Source organism: Urocitellus parryii, chromosome 2 (assembly GCF_045843805.1).
Source record: "Urocitellus parryii isolate mUroPar1 chromosome 2, mUroPar1.hap1, whole genome shotgun sequence".
NCBI lineage: Eukaryota > Metazoa > Chordata > Mammalia > Rodentia > Sciuridae > Urocitellus > Urocitellus parryii.
Genome location: NC_135532.1, coordinates 183225521 through 183253191, shown reverse-complemented (window position 1 = coordinate 183253191; position 27671 = coordinate 183225521). Strand labels below are relative to the sequence as shown.

Below are 27671 nucleotides of genomic sequence, written 5' to 3'. Positions count from 1 at the left end.
AGGCTGGTATTGGGGCTTTGCTGCCACTGTATGATGTTTAAGTCCTGATTTTCCATCAGGCGTCCTCTAATACCACACCATTTGAATGGGAAGGAGAAACTTAGTTATTGCCAGGTATCCCAGAAGTCCAGGCTCCGCTGTGGTCTCCTCCAACAATGTGGAGGTGGTGGTAGTTGTGATACTGATGACAGGATACTTCATTACATACAGCCTTCCCACTTGGCCTTTGCTGTCATGGCCATGGGTAGGACCCAGTTTCTTTTGTGGTGTTAAGACTGAAATAATGTGATATGCCTAAAACTGTTCTTCCTGGGATGCCTCTTTACTGGTTGGTTGGATAGAGATAGCTGATTTTTGTTGGAAGTTTTTCTTGTCTGTGCCTATTGGTTTTTCTGGGTTGCTGGCTGCTTCTGTTTCAATCTGGGATGTAAAAAGAAGAAGAAGAAAGAAGAAGAAGAAGGAGGAGGAGGAGGAGGAGGAGGAGGAGGAGGAGGAGGAGGAGGAGGAGGAGGAGGAGAAGAAACTGCAGAGAACTTACCACCAACTCAGTCTCAAGGTTCCTAGCCAGTTTATCTTTTGTATGCCTCTCAGAGTCTTTTTGTGTTTGCTTTATATACTATCTAGCCTTTTAAATTGTACTTAGGAGGAAGAATAGGGAAAAAATATATCCATTCAATTTCCTAAAAGCAAAAGAGGACCACGTTGTTTTTAATAGCTAATATGTGTGTATACCATTTATTAATCAATGTCATTTTGATACATACTTAGGTTGTTTCCATTAAAATAATGAGGAACCAGGCCCAGTGGCACATGTCTATAATCCCAGCACTCAGGAGGCTGAGGGTGGAGGGAGCACTTGAGCTTAGGAGGTCAAGACCAGCCTGGGCAATATGGCGAGACCCACCTCAAAATAAATACAATACAATACAATACAATACAATTATGAAGAAAGAAACATCCTTGTTCACTGTGGGGATGGTGAAATGGAGGAGCTGGATTCTGGTTTCTTGTGTTAGTAATGCATAGCTTAAGATTACTAACTTGAATACTTGGGGAAATTAATATGTGCATTTTAATTCTTCATATTGCCAAAATATCATAAAAATGTTATACAAATTAAAACTCCCACCATAGAATAGAAGTACATCTGTTTTCCCACTGAGTCTTGACAAATTTTCTGCTCTTTGGTCTTCTGATTGACAATTGTTCTCTTAAATTGTTTTGATGTGCTTATTTTCCTTTCTCAATTGGATCCAAGTTGAGAATTCTGTCCTTTTTCTTGATGCCTGCAAGGACCCAACGTGGTGCCATATACTAATGGTTGTTTTTGTTGATGGGTTTAGCAGTTCAAATAAAGGGGTAGAGCTGACAATACAGAACTCTACTAGAGTTTGATGACTTCAAAACAAAACACAACATTGCAAGGTTTAAAGCAGGATTTTTCAAAGTGTGGATTAACCTGAATGAAAATCACAAGGGGGTACTGGGAAATCTAACATTATGTGCTGTGCCTCCTGATGGGATGGATTGAGGACATTTCACAACTTATACATAGCACACTTGTTAAAAAATGTAGAAATGTAATCTAATAATGAGGGAGAAATCAGAAAGATTAAAAATGTGGTACATTCTAAAACAAAGAATAATGAATTGTCCTGGAATCTAAAAAAATGTCAAAGTCATAAAACACAGGGAAAAGGTAGGAGATACTCTTCCAGATTAAAAGAGGCTAAAGAGACAGGACCATTAAATATGTGTGATCCTTGATTTGATCCTAGATTGAAAACATAAGAAACTATAGTATGTCATTGGAACATTTAAGAAATTTTGAATTTAGACAGATTTTAGATATATTCTTATATCAATAGTAAACTTCTTGGGTATAATGGTATTTTTATAATTTTATGAAAGGAGAATAATTTTATTTTAAGATATAAAGGATGTCTGGCTGAAGAATTAGGAGTGAAGTGTCACTGCATCTGTGACTTTAAACATAATTAGACAAAGAAAGCAAATGTGATAAACTTTTAACAATTGGTAATTGTGACACGCATTTGACATTTATTGCTTTATTCTGGCAACTCTTTAGTAGATTTAAACATTTTCAGAATCAAAAAGCTGGCCCCACATCAGACCAAATCTAATGAATCTGTGTGGGAGATCAGAGTCAACAGGTATCTGTATTTCAAATAGAACTTGAGTTTATAATTAGAGCACTTCCCTAACAAGCTCAAAGTACTGGGTTCAATCCCCAGTACCAAAAAAAAAAAAAAAAAAAAAAAGAAAGATATAAAGAAAAAGTGTCTGATCTGCTCTTATAGAACCTTGAAACTACATCAGTTTTTATGCACACTACATTTTGTGTATGTACAGTGCTGGGAATCAAAACCAGAGCCTCATGAATGCTAAGCATGTCCCTTTCCCCCAAGCTACACCCATAACACAGGTTTATATTTCTTGATTTGAAATACAGAATGTACTTTTATTGAATCTCTATCTAAGGGTAGGAAAATATGCATTTTGGTTACACAGTAGAATTTAATAACCTTGGAAAAGTGGATTCAAAGTTAGACCTTATAAAGTTCAATAGTTCCTTCCATGATTCTTTTCAGTTTTCTCCATTTTCTTCAATTTTATTACCTTTACCTATTTTAATGCCAGTGGTTTTATAAGTTATGAAGAACATGGCAGTGAGTGCCTCCTTCCAAATTGCTTCAGGGATGCTGCCTACCTACAGGCAGAATCTATCCTCTCATTTCCTCCAGAAACTAAAGAATAAAAAAGAGATGAGTAGCAGCCCTAACTACCACTCCTATCCTGCTTGAGGCAATTCTTTTCAAACACTAAAATTACAGATGTAGGAGCAGAAGGTTTATGCAGTTTCCTTACTGAATAATAAAGAACATTAATAAGTAATAATTAGATCCAAAACATATACATTAACAAACTTTTTATATATCAATAAATTACCAACATACTGTTGTGTGGCTATCGCTTAAAATCCACTGATGGACTTAATGTAAGAATCTCAAGATAGCACACAAATGCTTCCTGAATGATGAGACTATATGGTATTTCATTAGGAAGATGTCACTACCAACAGAACATATTCATTAAAGGTTTTGATATTGTTTTTTCATGTAGTACTGACAAATTTGTACCAATTCCATGCTTCCTTTGGTGAATGTCAGCTCATAGCTGCTAGATGGGATTGTAACTGTCAGGTGAGGTTACTGAAGAGCAAGGCTAAATTGGATGGCTCATACAGGAAATGTGACTTTTAGCATTATTTGAGGTCTCACAGGTGCCAGGCTGGATAAGAAGCATCTATAGTTGACTTTTAGAAAGCAATCTAATTTTAGATCCCTGGTAAAGAGAAACATTTTCTTTAATTTCAGAGTGTGAATGCTCTTTGTAGATCTGCAGAGCGTTGTTAAAGCATATGCTTTGATCATTAATTCACTTATTACCTAATGTTCCTTATTATTTAGTAAGCACATGCAAATGTGGTAAGCACAGCACTTATTAGGAATACATTGTGGGGCTACAGATATTGTAGATCTGAGTTTCTGACTACATTATTCTTTTTTATCTTGAAACTTCATCAGTGCTTGTAACCTAAAGGTTAGCCCTTTGATCATTTCCTCTTAAGAGACTTTGGAAAATCCTTCACAGTATCTAGTGGTAATGCTAGTCCTAAAGAAAATACTCAACAAATAGGTGTTAATTGCTGATTGATTTCAGCCCATGATCACTTGATTTTACCAAACTAAAATTCAAGTGAGACTAAACAGTTGGTGCCCTTTCTGATTTAGTATTTTCCTCACTTTCTTAGATTTCAGGGTATTGGTTTTTTTTAGTAGTTTTTGAATGAGACAATAAGGTTCTCTGACCACCATCCTTCTCCAGAAATGCATTACCTCAAATCTGGATTTGAATATTACAGACCATCACAAAGAATGAGAAGCAGCATCTTTAGACCAAGAGCCAGGTCCACTTTGTCATTTTGGTATTAATTTTTGTTACAGTTCCTGGCAGTTTTCAAGTAAATGCATGATTTTTTAAAATTAAAATGTTATTTAGAGCCAGATCTCCTCTATAATATAGGAAACTGAATCATTTGCTTCAGTAATTAGACTTTGTTTTCTGAATTAACGTGAAAAACGTTCTCTTTTGAGTAGTCATGATGCACTCAGGACTGTTTTAAACTTCAATGATCAAACATTTTTATTCTTAATAAGGGGCTTGTGTTCAGTCAGTCTAAATGAAAATCTGAGACTAAGAAGCCATAAAGTTTAGATAAGCAGCAAGATTTGTATTGCTCTGAATTTCAGTTAATCAACATTTCACTACACATAAGCAATTAAAACTCAAAACCTTAAAAAAAAAAAAAAAAAAAGAACCCAAACTTATTTGGTCCCAAAGTGGCATGGAATTATATCTGCCAGAAGTATCATTAAAATTTCTGCTTACTTGGTTCTAAACCTCTACCCATCTGCCAAAGTTAATAATGATTTTATCAGGCTTTCCTTACACCACCTGTTACGTTAAAATCATTAGCATTATTCTGAAAAGACCAGAAGCAACAAGAGGCGAACAGAGTTGTTACTCGGAGACATCTGTAAATGGCAATATAATTTTTTAAAAAATTTTCTTTTTGTTGCTCTGCAAAATGAACCGGCAAACCGGATTTTCTGGCATGTGCTGGGTGGCCGACATTTTCCCTAGCAGGGGTCTCACACTTTCAAGATCTAAATGGATGTTAAATGATGGGGTTAAACGCCAGGTGGCTCTTTACCGTCAAATTAAATAGTGGTGAGAAGAGGCGGAATAACCTGATTCTCCTCCAGTCTACAACACGGAGATGCCAGTCCCTCCGTTACCTCACCCCCGGCTGCGACCTCGGAGCGGGGCCCGCGGGCGCCCCGCCGCGAGCTAACCGCGCGCAGCAGGCTTCCGCCTCCCGGGCGGGCCCCAGCTCCCCGGCCCGCCTCTGCGTCGGGGACGCGGAAACCCCGTAGGAGCAGGGCGGGCGGGGAGCGGTGTTTGTCTCCCTGCTGCAATATTCTTCCGCGGCGAAGTAAAGAGTTCCAGCCCTCCTCTCGATCCTAGGATTTCCAACGATCCTGCAATGTCGAAAAACTATGAAATCTGTATTTTCTCATCGACTCGCTTAGGATTTCACCTGAGGTAATGACCCCAGGATCACAATTTTGCGGCTACCGATGGGAGACAAGTAAATTCCTCCGCAAGAAACGGGTTCCGGCCACGAGCCTATAAAAAACCGGTGGCGCGGTGCGGCTGTCTTTTCAGTCGGGCGCTGAGTGGTTCTTCGGATCATGTCTGGTGGCTCCGCGGATTATAACAGGTATGGCGCCTTTCCGGTGGTGTTGTTGAATAGTGAAGGTTACGTAGCGTCAGAGATTGTAGTGGATGGCATGGAGGCACGAAACTCAAGGTACATCGGCGTTTCCTTGGGGTACTATGCCCCTGTGTGCCCTTCGAGAAGCTTCCATGATGGGTTGGGCCCCGAGATGCGGGTAGAGAGAGCGAGGGCCCGGAAACGGAGTGTGAAGGGTTTTTTTTTTTTTTGACAAAGGCATTAGAGGAAAGTGGCTGCTTCCCCTCCCAGTGCAGCAAGGTATACATTTTAGTTTTAAAGCCATGGCGCAGCCCTCGTTCTGTGTAGTGTAACCCAGTCCCAAAGCTTTATTTGCGGCCAACGGCCCGAGTTGGGGGTCCAAGACGGCTGTAGCTGAGGACGGTGGGTCGCTGCGGCGCGCACCCCATGGCCCGAAGGCAGTGGGGCCTGGGCCTGCAGCTGGAGCGCCGGCGAACCGTTGGCATAGCCCTTTGCAGGCCCCTTCGCCGGCGTCAATCACCCCGGCTTGCGCAGAGTTAGGGGCGGAGCTCCTCCCGTGAAGCTCTCGCGAGACGCTCCGCTGCCGAAACGGGAGCATTTGGCGCTCTGGCCTAAGGGGAAGGGGGCTGATTAGTATTTGTGGGCCTGCTTTTACAGTTGTCCACAGCCCTGAACCTTGGGGAAGGCCCACTGTTCCTAATGCGCCCTGCAGCATCTGCTACACGTGTAGGGAGGGCAGTGACAAAGTTTGAAAAGGTTAAGGTGGCTTGGGAAAAGGATGTTGCCTAACTGCGGTGTTCTTGTCGCAGAGAACATGGAGGCCCAGAGGGAATGGACCCCGATGGTGTCATCGAGGTAAGAAGTGGGTGTGGATTCTTGAAGGTCTTGAAAGGTGAGTGTCTTCATTTTACTTAATTGTTTTGTAATTTTTTTAACTTAACAGAGCAACTGGAATGAGATTGTTGATAACTTTGATGATATGAATTTAAAGGAGTCTCTTCTTCGGGGCATCTATGCTTACGGTTTTGAGAAGCCTTCAGCTATTCAACAGAGAGCTATTATTCCCTGTATTAAAGGTAAAAGAAAACTCTTGGCATTTTAAAAATGAATTAACTGTTCTATCTTAATGTGGACCATAAAAAAGGGAAAAGTAACCTCTGGGGGACTACTAGCACCTATTTGTATTCCTTAAAAGTGAAATGATGGCAAACATCTTTCGGGACTGACCTGAAATGAAGAGAATACTCATTGCTGATCACTTGAATATTGGGCATAATTCATGTTCCAACTGGAATACATGGTGTGAAGTAGAAGTGACGATTTGATGTGGGATCGGTAAATATGTATCCTACTTTTTTTAGGGTATGATGTGATTGCTCAAGCTCAGTCAGGTACTGGCAAGACAGCCACATTTGCTATTTCCATCCTGCAACAGTTGGAGATTGAGTTCAAGGAGACCCAAGCACTAGTATTGGCCCCCACCAGAGAACTGGCTCAACAGGTATTGATAGTGTAGTTCAAAAAAAACTGCTTGCGTGTTGCATAGGTTTCAGGTTTCACAACTGTGAAGAATTTAAAACAGCTTAAATTGGCCCTTTCAGAGCCCTCCTTTTTTAATTGTCCATGCATGCAGGGAGTTTTTGTTCAAAGTTAAGCAGGAAATGTGTGTGTAGGTATGTTTTACTAGGGTTGTATACCAAGATTGTGAATCCAAAGCTTTCTGTTTAGGGTGAACTAGATTTGTACCTGTTTTTTAATTTGAATGCAGTTGTGCAACATGAAAACTGCAGTGACATGTTACCATTTGACTGTCTCAGTAGTTTGTGATGCATCTGTTGCATGCTATGTTTTCAAAGCTCACTGCTGTATTGGCTTTGAAGTAAACCTTTCTAATAAAGCTGTAGGCTTTATTAAGGTTCAGGCACCATACCCTGTGGGAGAAATCAATATTTGCCCTAGCTGTAATTACATTCATTACTTGATTCACTGTTTACACCTTACACAGTGAAGAATAATGTAGGAAATGTTACTTAACTACTTGATATCTGGGTCAGCAGGATCCAACTTATGACAGGGCACAAGACATGAAAAGAATTGTACCTTGAAGTAGTTAGGTCAATCTGCATTTTAAGCTTGGAAGTAGTTCTGTGCTATGCATGCATACAAGCTGTTGACAGACCAAAAACTTGCCATTATGCTTTGGAAGTTAGTCACGGTATATACTTTTACAGGACAATGATTAATTTAAAAAATTTTTTTAGATCCAAAAGGTGATTTTGGCACTTGGAGACTATATGGGAGCAACTTGTCATGCCTGCATTGGTGGAACAAATGTTCGAAATGAAATGCAAAAACTGCAGGCTGAAGCACCACATATTGTTGTTGGCACACCAGGGAGAGTGTTTGATATGTTAAACAGAAGATATCTTTGTAAGTATTATCTTAATATGGTTTATTTTTACTATTAGACTCAAATTCATTAATGGAGAAATGATACAGTATGACTTTGTTATTAACAGCTCCAAAATGGATCAAAATGTTTGTTTTGGATGAAGCAGATGAAATGTTGAGCCGAGGGTTTAAGGATCAAATCTATGAGATTTTCCAAAAATTAAATACAAGTATTCAGGTAAGCTTTATTTCACTCTTCAGAGGTTTTGTTTAAGGCAGGTACAGTTACAATATAACTGAAGTGTTTTATTGTCGTTCCCCCTGCTTAAAGCATTTGATACATTACTATCTCTGTCTAGTTCATTCCATGATAAGACAGAGACGCTTGGTGTCAAACATTATTCTATTTTTTTGTTGTTCTTTTTGTGCTATCTATTTCCGTGACAACATTTTTTCCCCCTCTCTCTAAGGTTGTGTTGCTTTCTGCCACAATGCCAACAGATGTGTTGGAAGTGACCAAAAAATTTATGAGAGATCCTATTCGAATTCTGGTGAAGAAGGAAGAATTGACCCTTGAAGGAATCAAACAATTTTACATTAATGTTGAAAGAGAGGTAATTTTGTCTAATTGTTACGAGAGATTTTTACCTTCTTGTATAAGCACTGTGCTAAAATTGCAGAAGCTAGGATCATATCTTGGTTTTTGCAATAATGCTAGCAGAGTACACACAAGAAGAAAATTAACTGCACTGGATCCTAAAAAGACTGGGGTGGACCTCTTTCTTAATGTCCAGTGTCCTTTGTCTTAAGATTTAGTGCAACAAATATTACACAGACTTACGGAAAGAATTTCTAATGAACAGTAAGTTTGTTTTTTCTTCTTTGAAATGCTTTAGGAGTGGAAGTTGGACACACTTTGTGACTTGTACGAGACACTGACCATTACGCAGGCTGTGATTTTTCTCAACACAAGGCGCAAAGTGGACTGGCTCACTGAAAAAATGCATGCCAGGGACTTCACAGTTTCTGCTCTGGTAAGAGATGTTCTTAGTAATCTAAAGATTGAATATTTATTTAAGCAGGATTCAGACTACAATATAGCTGTTAAGTGCTGTGTTGTCGTTCCCCCTGCTGAAAATAAAGTTGTTTCTTACCTATACCTGTCTGCTATACCCCTATGGTAGCCAGGGACGCTTGGTCTCATACATGTTCATAAAATTAAATGTTGACCTGACTGGTGATTCTTGAATTAAGGTTTTTTTCATTTGCAGCATGGTGACATGGACCAGAAAGAGAGAGATGTTATCATGAGGGAATTCCGATCAGGGTCAAGCAGAGTTCTGATCACTACTGACTTGTTGGTAAGTATGTATGTACTTTACTGTTTTTTTTTAAGTAATATACCAAGAGTTAATATGTTTGGGAAGGTTTTTTTAATAACCTTTACCAGATTGGGCTGTTTGGGAGAAAAATAAAAGACCACGCTCCACAGTGGGCTATACCACTTTGTATAGTTCATTACTATTTTGTGGCCTACATTATATAGGCATCTCCCAGTGTTTTTGAATAAGACTCTGAAATATACACTTGTTTTATTTCAGGCTCGTGGGATTGATGTGCAACAAGTGTCTTTGGTTATAAACTATGATCTACCTACCAATCGTGAAAACTATATTCACAGGTGAGAACATCTTGACTTTGTATATTGGTGAAATAAATTCATATTTCTCTTTTTATATGAAAGGCAGTGTCATCAGGGAATAGTCAGTAAAGACAGTAACATAGATGTAATTTACATTGTACTTGGGAAGATTGGTCAGAACAAAGTGGGAAAACTTGTAATCTTTGGCCCAGTTTGTGCACATACAATACTGATCAGGTTGCTTTAGATCTGTTGGTTGTCTTAGCGTATGTTTGAGCTTTATTTTTAGTGATGCTCTTTGTCCATGTGCTTTTTCTTGGTGATTCTATAATTGGGATTTTTCTTGGTGTCGCCTGGTAGCAATTTGAGTGATCCCTGGTTTAGTTATAGTGGCTTTATCCCTAAATAAATTGAATTGTACTTTGTTATATGATGTAAAAAAAGACTTTTTAAAAAATACAGGAGTCGATAGCAGCAGTTGATGACGAGATGGCGCTCAGAAACGGCGTTGACGTAATTTAGGACGTGGAATCATAAGCGAAACAGCACACTGTTTGAATAAAGAGCGAGTCGGTATTTATATTTGTTTTTCTTTTGTCATGATTATTTGATATTTTAAGTTGCTCCAGCCAAGGCATTTTGTATGTTAGCATTTGTTAGGGAGCATTAGGTGGTTGTATTGTCTGGTTTCTATAGGAAGGTAGAGAGCTGTTTTGGAGGTAAACACGTTTGAGTAATTTTGAGTATAACGTGTGAAACTGAGCAAAAAAAAAAAAGCAGTGATAAGTTTGGGTTACCATACCAAAATTAGTTTTCCCACTGGAAAAAAAGTTGTGAGTTTTAGAAAATAGTTAACCTTGCAGCATTTGTATTTACAGTTTACAGTTCCAGAAGTGCGTCGAAATGGATTACATAACTGTTCTCTTTGTTTTATTCCTGGTGTTTACATCTGTCCCAGGCTGACAACTGCTCTTGGCTGGCCCACTTTGGTATGGGCTTTAATTTCACTACCCCAAACACAATACTTGTCATCTGCTTTATAATAATGCTCAAGACGCCTGATAAAATCTCATTTTGCAGCCAGACAAGCCTTGAATCCTTTTGGCACTAACTGCAAAGGAAGATTTTTTTCTCTAGATATTGATTTAGCAGCTAGTGCTCCAATTAGAAGCACGATAACCTTGATAAGTAAACAGCAGCTGATGGTTAACAAGTGGATCCTCATGTTCAGTAGTTCATAAAAGTATGCAAGAAGTAATTTTCTGATTGCTGTTTCTTTCTCTTATACAGAATTGGCAGAGGGGGTCGATTTGGGAGGAAAGGTGTGGCTATAAACTTTGTTACTGAAGAAGACAAGAGGATTCTTCGGGACATTGAGACTTTCTACAATACTACAGTGGAGGAAATGCCCATGAATGTGGCTGACCTTATTTAATTCCTGGGATGAGATATATTTGAATGCAGTGCTCGCTGTTGCTGAATAGGCGATCACAACGTGCATTGTGCTTCTTTGGGAATATTTGAATCTTGTCTCAATGCTCATAACGGATCAGAAATACAGATTTTGATAGCAAAGCGACATCAGTCGTGAGCTCTTGTGAGGAGAGTCATCGGCTTTATCCTCTTTAGAGTTAGACTGTTGGGGTGGGTATAAAAGATGGGGTCTGTAAAATCTTTCTTTCTTAGAAATTTATTTCCTAGTTCTGTAGAAATGGTTGTATTAGATGTTCTCTATCATTTAATAATATACTTGTGGACTAAAAGATATAAGTGCTGTATAAAATCAGCCAATTATGTTAAACTAGCATATCTGCCTTTATTGTGTTTGTCATTAGCCTGAATAGAAAGGCCTTTAAAATTGATTTTTTTTTTTTTAGAAAGCATTTGAATGCATTTTGTTTGGTATTGTATTTATTCAATAAAGTATTTAATTAGTGCTAAGTGTGAACTGGACCCTGTTGCTAAGCCCCAGCAAGCAATCATATCCTAGGTAGGGTGAAACCCCCAGTAAAATTGCCATATTGCACATGTCTTAATGAAGTTTGAATGTTAAATAAATTGTATATTCACTTTAAAGATGCTCTGGCCATTTTATTTTCTCTCAAAACATTTTATTTACAAAGATCATTTTATTCACTTTATTGACTTTAACAGTTCTGAGTTAATTGCTGCATCAGGGTTGCACACAGGCCAATCAATTGCAGGTGTTCATCAGCGCCATCTGCTAAGCATTTGTCAACTTCCTACAAGAAATAATAAAAGTTGGTAAACAAACTATCCTCAGATAAATCATCTAGGGTAATCATGGTATGTACTCACCGCAAGCTTTTCTGTAATGATGGACTTCTGTTTATCAGAAAGGTTATCATTTTCTACAACCACATCATGGAGTTGATTTATAAGTTGAGTGCCTGCATGACCCTCATCTATCAATTCCTGTGTAACAGAAAAAATTGTTAGGGTAAGATCACTTAAATTTTACCCCAAGTTTGGTAACTTTTTACCTTCACTACAGCTTCCAGTTTATCAAAGGAGCCACTCTGACATGCAGCAAATATTCCATCAATTGCCTCCACTGGTATAACCTAAAATGTATAAAAAATCACTTCAATATAGATTTCATACTTAGGATGGTTAGGTTGTCTATGTGTGCAAAAGGAGTTATCCTCATCTTCCCAACTCTGAACTTGTGAAGAAGAAACTTGGAACAAGAACAGCAGTGAGTGAGACTACCCACCCTTTTCCTGATCCTTAAGGGCCTCAGGGAAAGCACTTTCTCTGAAAAAATGGGAATGATGTTTTGAATGTAATCACTGAGGTGAGTTTTGATAATGATTTCAAAGGTTGAAATATACCTTTTGTTTGTAGGTTTTGCCCTGTATCCATGGATTTACCCAACTGCAGATGGAAAATATTTGAAAACTTTGCATGTGCCCTGAATTTCCCTAAACAATATAAAAACCAGCACAAAGGCGAACACAATTGATTACATGTGAATATTACATCATTTGCATAAAGGATTTGAATGAACATTCTTGGATTTTTTGTGGGGGAAGGGCTGTTCTGGACTCAATCCCCCAAAGATTTAAGGGATAACAGGGTACCCTAATGCTATACCTTTTATACTTAAAAATCAGTGTTACCTCTTCTAGTATCTGGTACCCAGTTTATTCCCATGTTACATATTCTAGTGTACATAATAGCACCATAAATATCTGGGCAAAATTTTCAAACCGCCACAAAAAACAGCTATAATGAATTTATCTAGTTTCTTACCCCAGCAATGTCTGTGATCACTTTTTCCGTGACTTCCTTTCCACCTGTTAATCGAGTAGCACTTTGAAGAAATGTAATGGCTTTCCTTAAGTCTCCCTCTGATACTTTAACTAGATAAGCTATTCCCTGAAAAGAAAATACGTTTTTTTTAATTTTTTTTTTTTTTTGTGTGTGTGTATATATGTGTGTAGTGGGGATTCAATCAAGAGGCTCTTTATCCCTGAGCTCCATCTCCAGCCCTTTTTCATTGTTGAGATAGGGTCTCACAAAGTTGCCCAGCCTGGCTGGCTTTGAAGTTGAGATCCTCCTGCCTCAGCCTCCCTAGTTGGTGGGATTAAACTATGATGACCAGTTAGAGCCTTTTGATTTTAATGAAAACATTCCATATTTATCCTATTTCCTGGATCACAGAAAATAAGCAAAGGAAATTCAAATTATGGTTGAATTCTGAATAAGGACCTTATCACTTGAAGTGTATTATTAGACTATTGCAGTATTTGTATTGTATATGTGACCTCAGTTTTGGGTGTCTGAAAGAAATTAGCTTAAATAATTTAACAGTAGTAAACCTTTAACTCCTAGACATTCCAACTGTTGCTCATCTAGCTTCAGTTTGCCTGAAAAATATAGTAGGGTCAAAGTGATAAATTTCTTTCCAGAACTCTTCATGGACATTCATCAAATGAATTACTTATTACCTCATTACTAATTTTGACATTTTCCTTTTCAGCAATGTCTAGTAATCGCTGCTGTTGAGTTTTATCTGATAAAGGCTTGAAGCGGAATTTTGAACATCTAGAGGTCAAGGGTTCAATTATTCTACAAAAGAAAGAGGAAAAAAAAACATTAAGAACAAATCAAGATGGAATGTTAATGCAGTCTTTAAATAAAAAAACTGCCTTACAAGTGGTATCAACAACTATATTTGAAGTGATATGCTGATTACTCTGATCCATTACATATTGTACATATGCAGAAAAATGTCACGTTAGCCCATAAATATGTTCACTTTCTACGTGTGAATTAAAAAAATAGACTGGCCAGGCATGATGGTGCATGCCTGTAATCCCAGAGGCTGGGGCGGCTGAGACAGGAGGATCACTGGTTCAAAGCCAGCCTAAGCAACCTCAAGACCTCGAGGCGCTAAGCAACTCGGTGAGACCCTGTCTCTTGAGTGTCCCTGAGTTCAATCCCCAGTACCAAAATAAATAAGACTGCCTAGTATCTACAGGGAAACATACATACCTACTAATATAGTTACAGATGAGACAGAAACGTGTGGTTTTAGATTCTTTCTCCATAGTTCGTCTTAAAGCTGCCTGAGCAGCTGAGGTCATGGAATCAGCTTCATCCAAAATTACAATCTTAAAAGGAGGACATGGCTTCCCACTAAATTGGAGAAACACATAGGAATCAGACTTTAGCATGTATTGCTTTTAACAGCTTTGCTGAGATATATACACACTTTACCCAATTAAAGTATATAATGTATTTTAGTATATAGTAGTTCCCAGTGGATGTCTGAAATTGGAGTATTAGTCCATACACACCATGTTTTTTTCCCCTATGCTTACATAGCTATGGTGAAGTTTAATAGGCATCATAAGAGATCAGTAGTATTTAGCAACACATTTCTTTCCAGACCTCTTTATGGGTATTCATGAGGCCAGCCAATAAAATGAAATAATCTTATCAAATCATCAATATATATTTAGTGATTGCCAGCATCACTCTTTTTGTGTTTGGAGGGTATTACGTAAAAACCATTGTTACTTGAACACAAGTTCCATGATATTGTGACAGTTCTGATAACCAAGATGGCGTCTGAGTGACTAATAGGTGGAATGCACATACAACGTGGACATGACATGCTGTATAAAGGAATGAATGATTCATGTACCAGGCAGGACAGAATTGAGATTGCATCACACACACTACTTGATGGCTTATAGTTTGAAAATGGTTTATTTCTAGAATTTTCCATGTAACATTTTCAGATCACAATTGACCACAGGTAACTCAAATTACAGAAAGTCAATACAGTGTGCAGTGGGGGCATGACCATGTTCATGAATTGTACAACCATTACCACAGTCTAAATTTACAATATTTTTTACATCCAAAGAAATCTTGTATCCATTAGGAGTCACTCTTCTTGTCCCCAAAATCTGCCAGCTCTAGGCAATCTTCTGAACTATTTATCCATTAATCATTTGGACATTTGGGTTTTCATGTTTTGGTTATTAGGAATAATGTTATGGATTTTATTCACATTTTTGAGCAGTCATGCATATTCATTTTTTTTTATGGGTTATGTACCTGGGGTAGAACTGCTGGGTCACATGATAATTCTGCCTAACTTTTAGAGGAACTGCCAAACTGAGAGACTTTATTTTACATTCCATCTAGCAATGTATGAAGTTTACAATTTCTCCACATCTGTCAACAACTTATTCTCAATTTAGAATAATTTTAGCCAGCTAGTAGGTATAAAGTAGGATTTCATCATGGTTTTGATTTTCATTTGCTTAATGATGTTGAAGAGCATTGTTTTCACATTTTAAAAAAATATTTATTTACTTGCAGATGAAAACACAATATATTTATTTTTATGTGGTGCTGAGGCTCGAACCAGTGCCTCACACAAGCAAGGCAAGCACTTTACCACCGGGCCACAGCCCCAGCCCCTGTTTTCATATCTTAAAGGCCATTTATATAGCTTTTTTTTTTTAAATTGAGAAATTGTATTTGGATTCCTTTACCCATTTTTTAGTTGGGTTATTACTGTTATTTGGCACTGTGAACTGAACTAAGAGCTATATTCTGTTTGTTTTGTTTTGTTTTTTTTAATTTTGTTTTGAGATGAAGGTCCTGCTAAATTGCTTAGGCTGGCCTCAAACCAGTAATCTCCCTGCCTCATGATCCTGAGTTGTGCTGGGCTATTACTGAGTTTTAAGAATTCTTTATCTATATTAGTCATTTATTAGAGATAGAGTTTAAAGAAAAAAAAAATAGTCATTCACTTTCTACAAATTTTAAAGTGTTCTGATGTAAAATTTAACTCTGCCACCTAAGCTCTGTGTGCTTCAGGCATGACAGTCATATTTTAATTACCAATAGTGTTTCTTTTCACTCTAAAACTATCCCAGTTTGAAAGAAATTTTGTGGTAACTCAAGCTATGAAATATACACTAAACTAAAGAGTTTATCTGACAAGGGAGGTAACTTGTTTTCTAACATAATTATAAAAATTAAAGAAGCTCAAAATTTGGCAGCAACATTTATTGTCTTAGTCCATTTTGTGTTGCTACAAAAAGCAAAACCCTGGGCAATTTATAAAGAAAATACATTTATTTCTGTCAGTTCTGGAGGCTAGGAAGCCCACAATTGAGGGACTGTATGCATCTGTTGAGGGCTGTCTTGTTATAACATGGCAGAAAGCATCAAATGGCAAGACAGAGGCTGCTTACGCGATCTCGCTTCCTCTTATAAAGCCACTGAAGTCATCATGGGAGCCCTGCCCTCTCATCTATTCTCCTAATTATCTTCCAACATTTCACCTCCAAGTACCATTAACATTAGAATTTGAAGATTGTTTCAACATATAAACTTTTGAGGGGCATATGCAGACCATAGCCTACATTTAAAACAAATAAAATTACGTGCCATGGAGAAGGGAAGGGAAATTTACTTACTCTGAACGACTTCCTGACACAGTTAACTGAGCAAAATTTTTCACCTTCTCTCGAACTACTTGTATTCCACGTTCATCAGATGCATTTAACTCAAGAACTCTTAATCGAAATAGTTCAGGCCTATTTAAATATGAAACAAATAAATATACAATAAATATGAAATATTAACACTGCAAATAAATATGAACATAAATATGTTCATAAATATGAACACTGAAGATGATTCAAGTAACCTAGGCCTATCACATTTTAACATTTGAACATTGCAATAGTTTAAAATCCACCTAGTATACAAAATACATAGAAGGTATGTGAGCAAGTCTGTGTTCTTTCTTTTGCAGAGTCATGTAGTTAACATGTTAGCTTTATTCATGCATTAAAAAAAATGCTACATAAGAAAATATGTAAAATTTTAGTCCTCTTGATATAGTATAATTATTATTTTGCTATGTTACAGGAACCAATGTAACCTGGGCGTGGTGGCACATGCAGCTTCGGAGGCTAAGGCAGAAGGATCAAGAGTTAATAAAGCCAGCCTCACCAAAAGTGAGGTGCTAAACAACTCAGTGAGACTCTGTTTCTAAATAAAATTCAAAATAGGGCTGGGGATATGGCTCAGTGGTCAGGTGCCCCAGAGTTTAATCCCCGGTACCGAGGGGAAAAAAAAAAAAAAGAACCATTGTAAATGTTATTTTAATGGTTATATGATAATTCCTTACTGGATTTACTTAACATACTTAACTGTTAGAATTCTTGATACTTGAGCACTTTTCAAATCATTTCCAGAGTGTAGCTTATTATAAGGAAAGTCACTGTGTGTAGCTTGAGATCAAACCCAGGGCCTTGTACATGCTGGACAAGTGTTCTACCATTGAACTATATACACCCTCAGCCTTAACATGAACAGTTGCCCCCCACCCCAGTACTGGGGACTGAACTCAGGACCTGGTGCATGCTAGGCAAGTACTCTCCACTGAGCTACCTCCCTAGCTCTGGCATGAACAGAAGAGTTTTTAAAAAATTATTAAAAGTAATATATGCTTACTATGGAGAAATCAAAAGAAAATAAAAATACCTGGCATGCCCTGTCAAACCACTGGTCTGAAACTACCCTCTGGTCTTTTCTCTACATATATTTTAAATTAAAACAAACAAACAAAATCCAACAACAACAAAAACAAGACTGGCTAGAGGTATAGCTCAGTGGTAGAGTGTGTACTTAGCATGTATGAAGAACTGAGCTCAATCTTAAACACCACCCCTGCATCCCACAAGAGATTTAGTTTTGTTTTTATTTTTCCCAATTGAAGCACTAAGTAACACAGTGAGACCCTGTCTTTAAATAAAATACAAAATAAGGCTCAGGATGTGGCTCAGTGGTTGAATGTCCCTGAGTTCAATTCCCAGTTACCGCCCCCCCCCCCAAAAAAAATCAGAAACAAAAGTTGCTGTCTAAGCTGGGTGTGATGGGGCATCCTTGTATTCCAAGCTACTAGGGAAGCTGAGGCAGGAGGATCCCCAGTTTGAGGCCAGCCTGGGCAACTTAGTGAGACCCTACCTCAATATAAAAAAATATAAGAAAGTCCGGGCAGTGGTAGAGCATCCCTGGGTTGAATCCTCAGTAATGAAAAAAGGAAGTTGTCATCTAATAAATCTAAGGCTATAGCAGCTTCTTCTTTTGTTTTCCCTTACACTGTGACACAATTATCCTTTCATGTTTGGTGTTTCAGAGTCAACTAATTATTTTCATATGTAGGATTCCTGATGTACCCCATGGCTATAGGCCTAATAAAAAATTCTTGCTAAATTCAAGACAGCCTTTGTTATGTTTGTGCATGTTTCACTGATATTTAGATGCAGGCCACTATCAATACACATTTTGTATATGTATTACATAAGGTAAAAAATATGTGAGAACTGCGAGGGACCGCTTTTTATTGAGATACTAATTTATTAGACAAATTGCTCAAAACTACAAGGCGTCTTAAATAACTGATATCTGAGCTCATTGTTTCACAGCAACAGGAAGTGGCTTTGAAATTATTACCGTAGTACAATATGTACTACAGTTAATTTTATGTAGTTAGAATTAATTACTGCATCTTGACATTTGTTTACATTTCTGACTTTGAATAGCATTATATATAAATTGTGTCTGTACACATAAGTTTTGACACATTTTTAAATTTAGATTTGTGTATATTTTATGGTAGTAATGACAAAATAGACTGTTAATGACATTTTATGCATTTATGACATGCCCTTTTCTTAAAATTTTCAATATTTACAGATTACATGATTCTTCAAGTTTTTCCAAGTTTTTGCAAATCTTCAAAAAAAGCTACATATAATTATACCTATATAGTTCAAATCCATGTGGTTGAAGAGTCAACTGTCCATCTATTAACTCCTCTAGAAGAGTTGACTATACCAGTTAGTCAACCAAGGAAGAGGAATCGAAGAAATGTCACAGGGAGACTTTTCTGGTGTACCTGGAATTAAACTCCATCAACTACCACTTACTCTGCTTACACTCAGGAGGCTTGAGGGCAGAAGCTTGCCTGGCTGGCCACTCAAGGAAGGGACTAAGAAATCCAGATCAGGGGCAACTCAAGAGGGGGTGATGCAGAAAATAATAGCAGTTTCTATCTCAAAGATACAGATGAAGCATTACAAGGGTGCTTGTAATTAATGACCAGGGACAGGGTGGTCCTCTGGGCTCCAAAATCATAACAAAAAAGTTATAGAAAATAATTTAAAGAAAAAAAAATCACAAGCTCCCTATGTTGTAGTACATTCAAATGTTTGAACAAAGTTCAGAATGCAGGTCACAAAAGATGTAGGTAGCTAATTTACTGGGGAGGAGGGGATGAATTGGGATTAATAAAAGTTCAGAAATAAAAATAAACCCAAGAACCTCACAGAAACTAAATGAAAATTTTTAGAGAAAAGTAGTACCAAAGATTTTTGGTGTCAAATTTTTAAAAAGGTGAGAGATTGTTTGATTAAATTCAGCTTACCCAAAGAGTTCTCTAGCAGCTGCCAAAATGGTGGATGTCTTCCCAGTTCCAGGTGGTCCATAAAACAAGAGATTAGGTAGCTGTGGAAATTAAATTTTAACTTTTATCAATTGTATTCGGCACAAATAGACGAAATGATGACTGCAAATGTCTGTGGAACAGTTTAGTGATCTCCCTAGTAGATACATGTGTGTAGCTATTAAGATCCCTTAATCTAACTGGTATCATAGTACTAACAGTTCTAAATACTGCTTTTTCATATACTATCACTTTTTCCCCCAAAGTTTCTTTCTACTCTCTTAAATTGAACCAATATCTATGCTTCTTGTATTTATGACCTACTTATGTCTGAAGGGAATCTCAGGCTTTTGATTTCTTTGTTCAAGATTGGGTGAGATTTTATATAAAGATGTAGCTGTTTCAAAGGGGAAAGAGATCAAAAGGGTAATGGAATTTGGCCAATACTGAGGAAAAAGGACTGAAAAAGGCATACAAGAGCTTTGAATGAGAACAAAAATATTTAAACAACAACAAAACCCCCCAAACATCTATAAAGCCCTAGACACTACACCACATCATGACTGTGTACCCTGTAGGGATACCCACAAGAAAGGGAGAATTCATTAGAATAAAGGGTAAAATGAAATGACTAGCTATCTTCTTTTATACCTTTAATCTAGCTAGTTTGGTTCCTATCAACTAGGCAACTGATCTGTGGTAAAGATTAATAAATGTATTACATTTTAATGAGCTCCATTCTAAAACCATGCATTCTTTTTGGGTGTACCAGAGATTGAAACCAGGATCAATTAATCACTGAGCCACATTCCCAGCCCTTTTTTATGTCAGAGTCTCACTAAATCCTTAGGATCTCATTAAGTTACTGGGGTTGGACTTCAATTTGCAAACCTCCTGCTTCAGCCTCGAAAGTTGCTGGAATTACAGGCATGAGCCACAGTGCCCAGCTGAAACTATACATTCTTCAGTAAGTCCTCTAAGGTAAGGAAATCATTACATACAGGACACTATGAAGTAGTTTATTTGCTTTCATTTTTGCCTGACCACCCTGTCCATTAATTCTTCACCTAATCAAATATCACTGTGCTTGTTATTTAAACCTTATCACTGGCTTCACACTCTACTTAGGAAGAAACCACAAAGGGCTCGGGATATGGCTCAGAGGTTAAATGCTTGCCTAGCATGTGAAAGGCCCTGGGTTCAATCCTCAGCACAGCCCGCCTCACTTCCCTGGCAAAAAAGGGAAAAAAAACAGACAAAAATCCACAAGCTGCTTACCATGACCTGTAAGGACTTATATGACCTGCCCATCACCCTCACCTTCTAGGCTCCAGCTTTAATGGCTTCCAATAGCTAAGTATTTTCAGGCCTGGCAATATATTGTTCCCATGACCTAGAATCTGACTTTACTCTTTTTTTGCCTGGCAAACTCCTAATGCATTACAAGTTGGACATCTTCCCTCACCATCCAATCTAAAGTGGGTCTCCTCTCCTATTTGCTCACTTGTTTTTGTTGCATTTATTTCAGTTTACATTTATTTATGGTTATTTACTTGATGGTTTTAATTGTAAAATACCTGTCTAACTCCCTAGATGGTTTACTCAAAAAAACCAAGAACCTTATTTGTCCCAGTCACTTCTGTATCCTTAGCATCTACTATAGTATTCAGTACAGTAAATACTACTACATTGTTTACCAAATAAACCAAAAACCAACATACAGGTAAATATACTAATTAAAAGACTACTGATTGGGGGCTGCGGTTGTGGCTCAGTGGTAGGCCACTTGCCTAGTCTATGTGAGGCACTGGGTTCTATTCTCAGCGCCACATATAAATAATGAATAAAATAAAGGTCCATCAACAATTAAAAGAAAGATTAAAAAAAAGACTATTAATTGGTAACATATACCTTAAGATACAAACTATGAGGTTCTATTTAAAAAATAAAAATATTCCTAGATTCCTTAGTTTTTAAGGTTATACCTGTTATTTTGATTGATGCATACCTCAACATTTGTAATGATTCATCCAAGTAATTAACTTATAACATACAATAACTTAAATTCTTTAAAACAGTAGAATTATTAAACCTTATATAATAATCTGATATATGTGGTACATTTAAGAACTGTGGAATATCACATCTTAAAACTGATTTTTTTTTTGAGGGGGGGTGGGAGCCAGGGATTGAACCCAGGGATGCTTAACCATTGAGCCACATCTCCACATCCCCTGCATTTTTAATTTTTTATGTGAGACAGGATCTCACCAAGTTGCTTAGGGCCTTGCTAAGTTGCTGAAGCTAGCTTTGAACTTGCCATCTTCCTGCCTGAGCCTCTTGAGCTGTTAGGATTACAAGTGTGTACTACTATGCCTGGCATAAAACTGATTTTGGAAAAAAAAATTATTATAATTCTACCTTTGAAAGTAAATGAAGAAAGTATTTTTCTTTACTATTTAGAATTTGAAAAATTATTTTTTGTTTTGTAAAATTGAGTTTGAAAAGAAGCATTTTGGGTTTTTTTTGTGGTACTGAGGATTGAATCCAGGGCCTTGTACTGTTCATGCTAGGCAAGTATTCTACCACTGAGTTATATCCCCAGTCCACAAAATATTAAAAAAGGGGTCACAGAACAAAGACCTTTATTCAATCTCAAGTCAAAAATTAAATCATAATCCTATAACATTTATTTAAAGAGCTGAAAATACTAGTAATTAAACTGGACCTATCTTGTGATGCAATTAAAATTATACCACTGTGAAATTAATTGTGAACCAAAACAAACAGTTAAAGAAAAGCTTTTAAATAGTTTTGTAACTGTAACTTCTTTCCAAAGGTGTACTGTAATACAGATTGAATGTCCATAATCTAAATTTCAGGCTCCAAAATCCAATCATTTTGAGTGTCAACATGATGCTACAAGTGTTTAGTTACCCTAAATACGTTATTTTTTTCACTATCAGTGGAATGTCATTTTTTTTAAACTGCTGTGATATATGAATAAATGTAGAAAATGATTGCTTATCAGCAGTATCTAAATTCAGAGTCAGGAATGACAGTGAAACCAAACAACCACACACTGTCTATGTGGGTGGATGAGATGGTAACACTGTTGTTTCCTGATGGTTCAATGCACACAAACTTTGTTTCATACATGATAATTATTAAAGGTATTACATAAACTTACTTTTAGGGTTATGTGTATATGAAACATAAATAAATTTTGTATTTAGACTTGGATTCTATCCCTAAGATATTTCATTAGGTTTGAGACAAATATTCCAAAATTTGAAAAAAATTCAAAATCTAAAACATTTCTGGTTCCAAACATCTTGGATAAGGTATATTCAACCCACAGGGTAATTATAAGAGAACTATGGAAGCAAAAACCAAAGAACTTCATATTAAAAGCAGCCAGGTTTAAGGAGGCATATCTTGATTAACAAAACAAGCAATCCAACCATATTCTACTTTCATCTGTGACTTTCTTCATTGAGTTCTTTAAGTACTTGGCACATCTTTATATACAATCTGAAATTTCTAATTCTTTACATGGGTTTATTTTGTCTCTGAACAATCTAAATGACAGGTTACTCAAAGATTATTTTATCCTATACATTACAGCTGGAGACAGAGAGCTTAAGCAGAATTAAATGCTCAATGATTTTATTTTTAATTTTTGGAACTGGGGATTAAACCTGTGTACTCTATCACTGAACTAAGTCCCCAAATCTTTTTTATTTTTTGTTTTGAGGCAGGGTCTTGCTACAAGGCTTTGAACTTGCAATTTTCTTACCTCAGCCTCCCAAGTAGTTAGGATTACAGGCATGCAGCTTTAATGATTTTCTTATGCTGTAGTTCAAGCCAAATCGTAAAGTTTGAAAAAGTCTGGCTCTTTATAACACATAACATTATCTATCATTATCTTATTTATTTGGCTTGTTTATTGTCTCTTCTCACCAAAATAAAAGCTCATGAAAAAAGAAGCCCAGTCTGTTTTGTTCATGGTCTTTACTTACTTGAATACTCTTTAGCAATGCTACATATGACTGAACAGAAGATACTGTTATGGTTTATATCTTATATCACTCCCAAAGATGGTATACTGGAGGCTTGGTTGCCAGCCTGGGGCACTACTGGGAGGCAGTGGAATCTTTAGGAGGTGGAGCCCAGTGGAAGGAAGTTAGGTCACTGGGAGCATACCTTGAAGGGACATAGGGATCCCAGCCCCTTCTCTTGTAGCTTTCTGGCCACCATGAGGTGAGCAGCCTCCTCAGCCATGTACTTCCACCATGACATACTGTGCAGCCACAGGCCCAGAGCAATGTGGTCAAGCAACCATGGACTGAAATCTCTAAAACTGTGAGCCAAACTAAACCATTCCTCCTGTAAATTGTTTATTTTAGGTATTTTTTAACACAGCAATGGAAAGCTGCCTTATACAGATGCTTAATAAGCATCTGTTGAACTAACTGTTTGTACAGTTATCAAGGCGTTGCTATACAGACTCGTATCTAATGAAAGCAAAAGGTTATAAACAAAGGAAGAGGGTAAATAAATTAATTCTTAAATTTCCCAATGACATTGAGCATCATCTGGTACTCACATCAGCTCCTTCTAAAGATTTTTTCAACACTGCAACTACTTCTTCTTGGAAAGCAACTTCATCTACACATTTTGGGCGACTGAGGGGATGGAAGGAAAAAAAGTTATTTAGCATTGGTAGCCACAGAAAAGTCTCAAGTGTTTCTTCTTTTAAAATACCAATAATAATTCTCATATATTGGGAATGAATTGGAAGAAGGTAGAAACCTCATTTGTATTTACCTTAAGTAATATATACTACAGAAGTAAAATAATTTTTTATCTCCCATCTGCACTGCTTGCAACAAGAATTAAGCAATGGGATTTTATTTTATATGCCACAAATGCCAACTGGATAAAAATTAAATGCTTGCCTAGAAAGTGTTATATTTTGACAAGATTATGAAGCTGATCTGAAAAGGGAGAACTATTTAATAATCTAAAGAAAGATAACTATGTTGGTTACATATATATACTTTAAAATGTGAATTGGCTAATGCCATTTTTTTCTTATTATCTAACTGTACCAAAAGGGCTAACAAAAACCAAGTTTAACCAATGTGAAGTATAAATTTCATCCTAAGTCATTAATTAGTGATGTTAAGAGAAGCTAGAATAAAGTTATATATTCCCATCCCTGAGTAGACTTTGTGTTTAGTTAAGTAATCAAGTTTTTGATCCACATTTTCCTAATTAATAAGATTAATGCTAGGCAGGAATCATACCTCTATATATTACAAACCAGTGTCTCATGTTCAAATACTGCAAGGATTAGGCAGACAATGAGAGTGAAGAAAGCAGATGTACAGCAAGAAAAAAGATAATAAGAACTATGGCAAATTAAGGAACATATGACCTTCCCAAAATGAGAAGCAATACACAAGTCCATTTAATTGTCATTGAGATCTTGCAGCCAATGCTGCCTGATCTCCTGAGAAGCTGAAAATATAGATTTTTCCCACTAATAATTTTTTGAATAAAAAAAAAAATCTAGATTTTTGGGCTGAGTGTGTAGCTTAGTGGTAGAGTGCTTGCCTAGCATGTGGCATGCTGGGTTCATTCCTCAGTATTGACAATTAAAAAAAAAATCTTAAAAATCTAGATTTTTTATAAGGAATGTTGGTACCAAACAAAACATATGAGTACCTTAATTGGCCAATAAATAATTTGCAGACCCTTAATAACTGAGGCTATATCAATCCATTCAATGGTTACAATGACTTCTTATAATATCATTTACTGATCTTATAAGAAAATTAAAATGCTATTTCAAGGGTTTTGATGCCAAAAATGTATAAACAAAATTAGACAATTTCCACCTACTAGTAATAAAAAAGGAACATTTAGATTATTTGGATTTAAGTAGAATTCCTCACAGCCAGTTTGCAAAAACTGTTTTCTTCATTTCTGTATCCCAGCCCCCCAAACTATAAACTTTAGCTATCAAGATTTATCAAATAAGGGAATTAAACTAGGTCACTGTAAGGTATCTTTCAATACCAAGTTTCTGTGATTTATATAATTGGGTGATTTTCAAGAACAGCATCTAAACAAAATGAACTAATTCCCCCTTACATTTTTAAAAAAGAAATCAGAACGGATTACAGCAGTAATTTATTAGCTATTTCCACAAAAATATAAGTGTTCTTACTATTTTTCCACCCATGGAACATGTTTGACTTTCTTGTTCTCACCACTGCTCCCTGCAGTGGCAGCTACTCCTCGATCCTTGGTTAATGGTGGTTTAGTACTGATAGATGTGCCTTTTAGAAATGCCTGCATGGTTACTTCACCCTGATGAAGTGCAAGACAATAAATAAATAAATAAAATAAGGCTTTCTTGAAATCATTAAGAGAAAGTTCAGCCTGAAAGCACAATTACCTTGTGCAAAGGCATTCATAGATACTTATTGTAAGGACATCACCCCATGCCCCAGGATGCTCTGAATGCATTGTACTGAAGGTTACAAGGGTCACAAAAGAGGCCAAAGTTCTTAAGGAACTTAGAATGTATTTATAATGAAAAAGTTACAGAACAAATACAAATTGCGTATCAGAAAAAATTTTAAGAATTCCAAATGCATTGATAAATATGACACCACTAATAGTTAAATTGTATATGGACCTCTACAGTTTCTTCAATTTCAGTTATGGGTGAGATCTAGCTACACCCTGAAATGGACCCTGCAATTAGAAGTGCTGGGACCACAAATGATAATCTTCACTGCTACTACAGCCTAGAGCTCCACTCAATGATCTATTTCATTGGCAAAGCCGGGGTCCAACTAAAGAAGCCCCCGCTCCCACCCCTGCCACGCCCATGGGGTAGGAAGAGTGGGGGACTCTTGTTAAAATGAAAATAGTTGTTTCTCTGTAAACATGTTCAATTGAAGAACCCAATACAGAAAAGCATGAGAAATCTAAAAAATTCAAATAAAGTCCCTTAAGGAAGTAGAAGATAGCTACTAACATTTGGGTAAACATTCTGCCAGGGTGTTTTCGTGGGGGGGAAACAAACAAAATACATCATTAGCCTGCCTGAAAATCCTTAGCATTAGTGGCAACTCTTTTTTTTTTTTCCCCCCACTGCTATATGCCCTCCGTGTTTAGAACCGTGCCTGGCACATGACAGATGCTCCTTAACATTTGATGAATTAATTACCACCCACAAGACGGGATTTTCCCTTCTGCAAAAGGAGAATCCCTTCTGCAAAAGGAGCTAAGGCCTATCCCATAAGACAGCTGAGTTAAGAAAGAAAACTGCGAACTCTCAGCTCTGCATGGCACTGACTATACATTCAATAAAATAAATTATTAATATCTGTAAGCGCCCAAGGGTCTTAACGTCATTAGACTATTCCATCCCTGCTACGGGCTGCTAAAAATAATACGGCCCAAAGCTGGGCTCTAAGAGATGCTTACACCGAACCCCCGTCTCGCTAAGGGATGCGGACGTGGGTGGGTATGCGAGATGGAAGACCTCACAGGGGCATTACGGGACGGGCAGGGAAGGCAAGCTCCACATTTCACCCGCTGGTCACCTGCAAACCCTGTTTCCCGCGCGGGAACCGCAGAGCCTGGGTCTTTCAGACTCTCGTCACCAAAGCGAGTGGACTGCCGGCTCGTTCTGGGATCTTCCGGAATGAGAAAAGGACGAGGTCGTGGCAAAGTCTCAGCTCTGTTCCTAATTCAGACAATAACGGGACCCGAAGACTTGCAGTAGGTGCAGTCTCTACAGTCGCCTCGGTTCCCGCCACGGAACGGCCGCGAAGGGCAGGGCGGGAGTATGCGCGCAGGACACGCGTCACTTCCGGCGGGGCTCGCGCCGCGCGTTGAGAACCCTTTGCGGATTGACGCTTTAAGGCGCTTCTTTAAGGCGACAGACGTTTCGAGAGGCGTACACTGGGACGGGCATAACTAAGGAGATGCGAATGAAATTTCACCCAGTCCTTTGCACCCACTCGAGACCGCCGGGAACGACACTTTAGCGCGACTGTCTCCAAATTAGTGGGTTCCGCGGACACAACGTTCTGGCGGGAAAGCGGCCCGCGGGCCGAGGGCCTGTAAACTTCATTTGTAGTCGTGGGGCATCTCGCCGGCGTTTCTGCGACGACACAGTTCGACTTGCAGCCTACTTTATCCCAAAGGACTGGGGTTGGGGAGCGTGGAGTCGATCTTTC

General features: G+C 37.7%; 2 protein-coding genes and 5 non-coding genes across 8 annotated transcripts; 6 read left to right on the top strand and 1 right to left on the bottom strand.

The window, feature by feature from the left end:
• The first annotated feature begins 5308 nt into the window (after positions 1–5308).
• Positions 5309–11471, top strand: Eif4a2 (eukaryotic translation initiation factor 4A2). Of its 2 annotated transcripts, XR_003300824.2 has the most exons (12): positions 5309–5368; positions 6172–6217; positions 6306–6438; positions 6724–6863; positions 7624–7792; positions 7882–7991; positions 8224–8367; positions 8650–8787; positions 9025–9114; positions 9355–9434; positions 9858–9968; positions 10686–10774. XR_003300824.2 is itself a non-coding variant. In XM_026389313.2 (11 exons), exons 1-11 carry the CDS (start codon positions 5340–5342, stop codon positions 10828–10830), a joined length of 1224 nt encoding a protein of 407 aa, XP_026245098.1. In that variant the 5' UTR covers positions 5312–5339; the 3' UTR covers positions 10831–11471. The 2 variants fall into 2 exon arrangements, 1 of the variants encoding a protein (XP_026245098.1); XM_026389313.2 differs by lacking the exon at positions 9858–9968 and having other exon boundaries at positions 5312–5368; positions 10686–11471.
• Positions 6555–6623, top strand: LOC113183182 (small nucleolar RNA SNORD2). The gene has a single exon (XR_003300840.1). It is a non-coding gene; the product is annotated as a small nucleolar RNA SNORD2 (small nucleolar RNA).
• On the top strand, positions 8027–8152 carry LOC113183178 (small nucleolar RNA SNORA63). The gene has a single exon (XR_003300836.1). It is a non-coding gene; the product is annotated as a small nucleolar RNA SNORA63 (small nucleolar RNA).
• On the top strand, positions 8400–8579 carry LOC113183181 (small nucleolar RNA SNORA81). The gene has a single exon (XR_003300839.1). It is a non-coding gene; the product is annotated as a small nucleolar RNA SNORA81 (small nucleolar RNA).
• On the top strand, positions 8830–8961 carry LOC113183177 (small nucleolar RNA SNORA63). Its single transcript, XR_003300835.1, has one exon. It is a non-coding gene; the product is annotated as a small nucleolar RNA SNORA63 (small nucleolar RNA).
• On the top strand, positions 9154–9293 carry LOC113183179 (small nucleolar RNA SNORA4). The gene has a single exon (XR_003300837.1). It is a non-coding gene; the product is annotated as a small nucleolar RNA SNORA4 (small nucleolar RNA).
• A 34-nt stretch (positions 11472–11505) lies between the features above and the next one.
• On the bottom strand, positions 11506–27260 carry Rfc4 (replication factor C subunit 4). The gene is made up of 11 exons (XM_026389312.2): positions 27033–27260; positions 25643–25785; positions 24014–24092; positions 19387–19466; positions 16367–16486; positions 13917–14060; positions 13370–13490; positions 12672–12797; positions 11900–11980; positions 11715–11831; positions 11506–11638 (listed from the first exon to the last, which is right to left on the bottom strand). Exons 2-11 carry the CDS (start codon positions 25771–25773, stop codon positions 11543–11545), a joined length of 1095 nt encoding a protein of 364 aa, XP_026245097.2. The 5' UTR covers positions 25774–25785; positions 27033–27260; the 3' UTR covers positions 11506–11542.
• Positions 27261–27671: the final 411 nt, after the last annotated feature.

What these genes read in the sequence shown, in the direction of transcription:
- Eif4a2 (XM_026389313.2), top strand. Translation starts at nt 5,340, where the DNA reads ATGTCTGGTGGCTCCGCGGATTATAACAG. An exon ending in GGCTCCGCGGATTATAACAG is followed by an intron (nt 5,369 to 6,171) that starts GTATGGCGCCTT and finishes TTCTTGTCGCAG; the next exon opens with AGAACATGGAGGCCCAGAGG. An exon ending in TATTATTCCCTGTATTAAAG is followed by an intron (nt 6,439 to 6,723) that starts GTAAAAGAAAAC and finishes TACTTTTTTTAG; the next exon opens with GGTATGATGTGATTGCTCAA.
- Rfc4 (XM_026389312.2), bottom strand. Translation starts at nt 25,773, where the DNA reads ATGCAGGCATTTCTAAAAGGCACATCTATCAGTACTAAACCACCATTA. An exon ending in TGATCACAGACATTGCTGGG is followed by an intron (nt 11,981 to 12,671) that starts GTAAGAAACTAG and finishes TATACATTTTAG; the next exon opens with GTTATACCAGTGGAGGCAAT. An exon ending in TCATTACAGAAAAGCTTGCG is followed by an intron (nt 11,639 to 11,714) that starts GTGAGTACATAC and finishes TATTTCTTGTAG; the next exon opens with GAAGTTGACAAATGCTTAGC.